Raw genomic sequence first — 5,704 nt, forward strand, 5'->3', positions numbered from 1 at the left:
TCCCAAAATTTGATTCGACCATTTCGGTATTATTGATCACTATTGTCCTACTTTATTTTTATAAATACAACCAATCCATGATTTCTATTATTTTTTGTTTCTTTTTTTATTCATTAAAAGGCTTTATACCTCTCTCTTGAATAATTCCCATTTTTCTTTGTTACATAAAATTACTTCTTGAAAGGCATATTAAAGGTAAAGCTCAGAAAAAATTAACACACGATCTTTAGAAATTATTGACTTGATTTAGCTTAATTTGGATGCTTTTGGAAATTAACTCCAATCTTTATTATTTGCTGGCTAATTTTAAAATTTTGACATTACGTAAAGGGAGATAATTATTTTTGCGGATCAACAATGGATTCTTCCTCATGTCAATTAAAAGTTTGTGCTTACATGGATTTAGTAGAAACACTTCAAAGTGGTCGATACAATATCAAATATGAAAAAAAAAAATTAAAATTTCATATGTATAAGTTGAAAATTTTATATCTAATTTTTTGTGTGTGCTTGGAGTGTTTTGCAATTGAAATTCATTGGATGATATTATTTAATGTGTAGATTATGGTGGTATACTGATTTTCGAATTTATGTCAAAATTGAGTTGAACTAGCAAAAAGACGAATTTTATTATATAGCAAAATGTTATATACCATATTGGTATACAATAATTAATTTAAGAGTATATAATTAATTACAATTGTATATTGCTACTACTTTTTTAAAGGAATTAACCAGTCCTCGATGATACTATGATAGTATGTGATATATAATACGCGACTATCATAGAAGACTAATGAGTTTCTTTTGCCGGTCCTCTTTGATACCCTGTTAGTATGATATACCAGGTTGGTATCATAGATGACTGAGTGTTTTTCTGAAAGAAATGAGTAGGAACTCTACGATACCCTGTCAGTAAATGATATATGTCACGTGGGCAGGATTCAGTAGCTTTGACCCAATTTTTATATTTGTGCTAAAAATTTAATTTAATATATATAAATAATTTATTTAGAATGGTCAGTAAGCCCATAACCCATAAACTCAAAATGTTAGCTCGGTTGGATCATAATCTTCACAACTAATGGAGTAGCGCTTGTGTCTTTATCGTACTGCGGTACTGCCCATATTTCTATTATATAGGGGCACCAGTAATTTACAGCTGAGTAGATTAAAGTCAGACATCAACTTTTTTGTTGTGAAACCGAGCAATTTCACCAAGTTCTTCCACTTTTGTAGCCACCATTTCTACCTTCTCCACCAACTCTAACAAATGAAATATAAAGCTAGCCAACCCAAGATTTTCAGTCGAACTCTCCGCAGTTTTTACAAGGAGACTTAGCTCCTGTATCATGCATTGTGTTCTCGGACTTATCAAAACTTTAGTACGACATATTTTCATGTCCCTTATGCTCTCTCCAACTTCCTTCAAAATCCATGCAATTGACAATCCTATTGTTTCACATGGCCCCTTTATGCTGTCTCTTTGTGTTGCGGATGGCTGCTCATCAGTACCAAATAGAAAGTAACATGAAATTTTGAGTCAATTTTTGGACGAATAAATTGAAGAAAAGTGAATCTAAACAAGAAAGTACTACTTCCGGTCTATATTATTTGTTGGCAACCTGAATTTGTTCAATATATTTAATATTTTAGAAAAAATAAAAGTGCTTATTCTACTTCTTGTTTTAGAACACTGCCGTACTACTTTAATTAATAAAGGGTTAATTAAGTGAGACGTTTGGTGGTTTTTGCATGTACTATAAAAATTCTTATAATTATGGCTCTTGAATGTCATTCTTAAATAATGTGCAAAAATCTTAAAAGACAGATAATATAGACCGGAGATAGTACTTCTTTCGTTCCAAAGCTTCTTTAAGAAATAACCATTGATTATTTCTTAAACAAGTTCTTAATATTTTGAAAGGAAAAAGAAATAAAATTAAGTGTTTCAGTATTTTTACCTGTCTGACTGATTGAACACATCCTTTGAATGAGAGAACGGATGCCGCAAGCTCCCTTAGAACCTCTCCAATTTGCAAGTACTTCTCCCATGGATAAAAGAATCCAAATTTCCCATGCCAAGGTTCCCACTTCGCAAAATTTGACTGAAATAGTTCTCATATTATTATTATTATTATTATTTTAATAAAATATTTATATCCAACATTATGGATTTCCTAGTAAGATCAATTGTTAAGTATATTATACCAGTGACTCATCACTGGACTTGGAGTGCAGCACCGATCTGCATCCACTGACGTCAATTGTTGGTTGTTTTTCTTTATCATCGGCTATCTTAAAATATTCCTCTAAGCACCCTGAAAATTAACGAGAAACACGTTAAGAATCACCATCAATGGGTAAGATATATTTCAAAAGGTATATTAGTTCAAGTTTAAGTTTAATTTTATGGACCGGCAGAGCAAAATATTTACAAAATCAAGTCATTTGTAAAGATATTTACTAATCTGGTAAAAAAATTAACTTACGTGGTATCCCATGTTAATAGTAAGATAAATCTTTAAGTAGTCAATCCATTATTTCAAGACTATTACTAAGCCTAAAATTAAGATGGCAATGGATAATTAATTGTTCATGTTCATTTACGTAAAAAGATATATTTGAAGGTTAATTTATTGGGAGGAAATAAATGTGCAAACTTACCTTGGATAGAAGATGCAACTTTATCAAACTTAGAAGCAGTGGAGGAATGAAGTTCATCACTAGCCCAGATGGGGTAGATGAAACTTGTAAATATACAGACAGCAAATCCCATACCAATGGTGGAAAGTCTCTCTCCAGCCAATTTCATGATTTTGTCAGCTCTTACTCCAGACACTACTACCAAATTGAATGTCAATATGAAGATCATAACTCCATAGTCATATCTCTTCTTCACGCTTGGTATCATCCTTGAGTACGTTGCACCAGCACCTGTTTATAATATTACCATTAATGTTATATACACCTTTATTATTAGGATACAAGTTATATATTCTGACAGTGTAAGTGTAAGGAAGTTTTTCACTTTAACTGATATAGCAGGTTATTATTTTTATTTTTCAAATGTTAGTGTGGGTAGTTACGTGTAATTTTTTGTAGGAGACCTGATATTTAAGTATAATATAATGTCCAAATTAAGTGAAAGTTGTAGCCTGAAATAAGTGAACTAGTAATCTAAAAATAAATTAGACAATCTTAAATTACACTGTTAATGTATAGTTAGAAGTTAAACTCTTATTATTAGCTTCATTTTAGTAACTTTATTGTGAGGACATGAGTGACAATATTTACCAATGACAATCACAGAGATGCCAACAACTAAGGCTCCGCCAATTTCTCCACTATTGTCAGCTAAAATTGCAGCCATACATCCCAATCCTCCGCCCAATACTGTACCAATCGCTCGGTTTATGCCTTTGCTTAGTGTAGCACCTGATAGGAGATCATACATCATCATTGAAATTAATTTATTTATACTAGTAATAGGGAAAACAAAAGTATTGATAGAAATTTTTACACTATATATGTTTATTGATAGAGAAAACAATGAATGGATGAATGATTAAATGATAAACCTGCGTAGAACTCGAAGACAACTACAACAGTCATAATAGCCCACATGGCATTTTGTCCAACTTTCTGGAACAGAGGATCCAAAAGATATAAAAGCGACACCAATACCAAAGCCAGCCCAACTTTAACACTATGTATTATTTTCCTCATATCACACTTGCTTGTTCTTTCCTTGAGAGATGAAACAATATCAATAAAGGAAAGTTTAGGTTTCTGCTTCTTTTGGTCATGTTGAGAAATAATTTCTCCATTTGGAACAGGTACAATGTTGGAGCTCATAATGCCTATTCCTTAATATTTCTTCAAAAAACATGTGAGTATATATTATGCAGAGAAGGACAGGGGGAATCAAAGAAGGGAATATGGTCTATATATAGGACTTAATCAGACTACTTATAATGCAGCTCACATATTGTGGATACAGCACTACTAGCTTTTGCACGCTCGGCCCCCATTGGTTTGGCCAAAAGAGGTGTGACAAACGAAATTTCCATGGCCTTTTACATGTTTTGCTATTTCTGGTAAGAGTTTAAATTATGTATTCGAATTATATATACAAGTAATTAAGCCTCATTTAAATGTAATATTCATAATCTTCAAAATAAAATAGGTTGCCTACTACAACATGTAAAGACGACTCAATAATATAAAAATTTCTAACATTGAAAGTGTATAAAACTTAAACTCTTTTAGTAACTGTACAATTTAAAGTCCCGCGCTGATTGAGGTAATCTACTCTTATATGATCTTGAATAATTTCACTTTATGAGTAAGTTTTGTTGGGTTGAGCTAGGCACAATTTCCATTTTCTTATTCTGGTACACAACCAAACTCATTTATATCTTTGGTGGATTTAAGTTATATGGAATGACAAAGTAAAAATAATTTACACCATCAATGTTATTTAACTTATTATATTAGGTTATTTATCATTTATTTTATGTTATCAATCAATGCTTATTAAATAGTATAACCTGCAACTATTTTTTAAGTGATCGGATGGTGTAAATCTTTTTTACACAATTAATGTATATAACTTAGAATTAATACTTTATTACACAAATGTTATATTATTGACGCTCCAAATATTTAGACCTAATTGAGCAGAGGATATTAAAGTGACCCGCATTGATTAATTGAGAGAATGGGTTGTTGTTTGAATTTGGACAATTTTCTAACTCATCAACTAAATTTTTGAAGTTTAGTTAGAAGTAATGTTGATTTTTCTTAACAAGTACTCCCTTATTGAAAGTTGTAAGTATACGCGTCTTTTAACTTTTATGAGCTACAGTGACTTTAAGTGGAGCATCACATGCTCAGCACCATCCTAAACTTTGGTACTTGCTGCTCATGGTGAAAATTAAATGCAAACTAAATCTTTTGGAAATCATTACAGGGTCTTACAAGTTGTATCTAAGGGTTTATAATTATATGTTTTGTTTGATGAATTTGTTTTTGACCTCTGAAATTCGTACTTTCTTGTGCATAACTTCTGGAATTCAATTTTAGTTTTATGCCTTTATTTTCTTGATTGAACATATTACAAAACCTATATATAGTTCAACCTAGGATTAATTGTTTTAATTCTATAAGAAAAGATAAGGGCAATCAGGCTATGAGTGCTCATGCTCATAAATCATCATGCTGTAAAAGATGTGTTGGCTCATGCCCATGTTGTCCGGTCAAAGGCCCAATGACCTAATCCTATTCTCTTTAAGTTTTCATTCCTATTCGGAATCAGATTCGGTGTTTATTCCTATTTTGAGTGGGTTTTGGCTTTAAGAGAAAGCACCACTCATGATCTATAAAAAGGACAACCTTGGAGAATTATTAAATGCTTATTGGTAGAAGTCTTTGAAAGACTTAAGCACATAACAGTGGTTTTTGAGAGAGCTTTCATCAAGAGAAAAAAGAGAAGAAAAGTATTTGTGTTGCTGCAGATTTTTATTCCGACCAACCAACTTCAAATCGCGTTTTCTGATTCGTTAACTGTTGGATCGGGCTGAAATTTGACTGAATATTCGTAACATCTTGCTCTTTGATTTGAACGGTAGAGATCGGATTTGAAGGCTCGTAGAATCTGATTATGAGCCTCGAACTGGATTCTCCTCTTTCTTCAATTGAT

The 5,704-nt window shown here is 31.8% G+C and overlaps 1 protein-coding gene across 1 annotated transcript; it reads right to left on the reverse strand.

Moving 5' to 3' along the window:
* Positions 1-713: 713 nt before the first annotated feature.
* LOC104240335 (aluminum-activated malate transporter 13-like) lies at positions 714-3,927 on the reverse strand. Its single transcript, XM_009795164.1, has 6 exons — positions 3,582-3,927; positions 3,298-3,438; positions 2,668-2,937; positions 2,212-2,321; positions 1,965-2,108; positions 714-1,501 (listed from the first exon to the last, which is right to left on the reverse strand). Exons 1-6 carry the CDS (start codon positions 3,856-3,858, stop codon positions 1,178-1,180), a joined length of 1,266 nt encoding a protein of 421 aa, XP_009793466.1. The 5' UTR covers positions 3,859-3,927; the 3' UTR covers positions 714-1,177.
* Between the last annotated feature and the right edge of the window lie 1,777 nt (positions 3,928-5,704).

Source organism: Nicotiana sylvestris, chromosome 9 (genome assembly GCF_000393655.2).
Source record: "Nicotiana sylvestris chromosome 9, ASM39365v2, whole genome shotgun sequence".
Lineage (NCBI taxonomy): Eukaryota > Viridiplantae > Streptophyta > Magnoliopsida > Solanales > Solanaceae > Nicotiana > Nicotiana sylvestris.

Coding starts and splice junctions, on each gene's coding strand:
- LOC104240335 (XM_009795164.1), bottom strand. CDS start 3,858: ATGAGCTCCAACATTGTACCTGTTCCAAATGGAGAAATTATTTCTCAA. Junction 2,109..2,211: donor AGTCCAGTGATGAGTCACTG/GTATAATATACT, acceptor GAACTATTTCAG/TCAAATTTTGCGAAGTGGGA. Junction 1,502..1,964: donor GTGTTCAATCAGTCAGACAG/GTAAAAATACTG, acceptor ACTGATGAGCAG/CCATCCGCAACACAAAGAGA.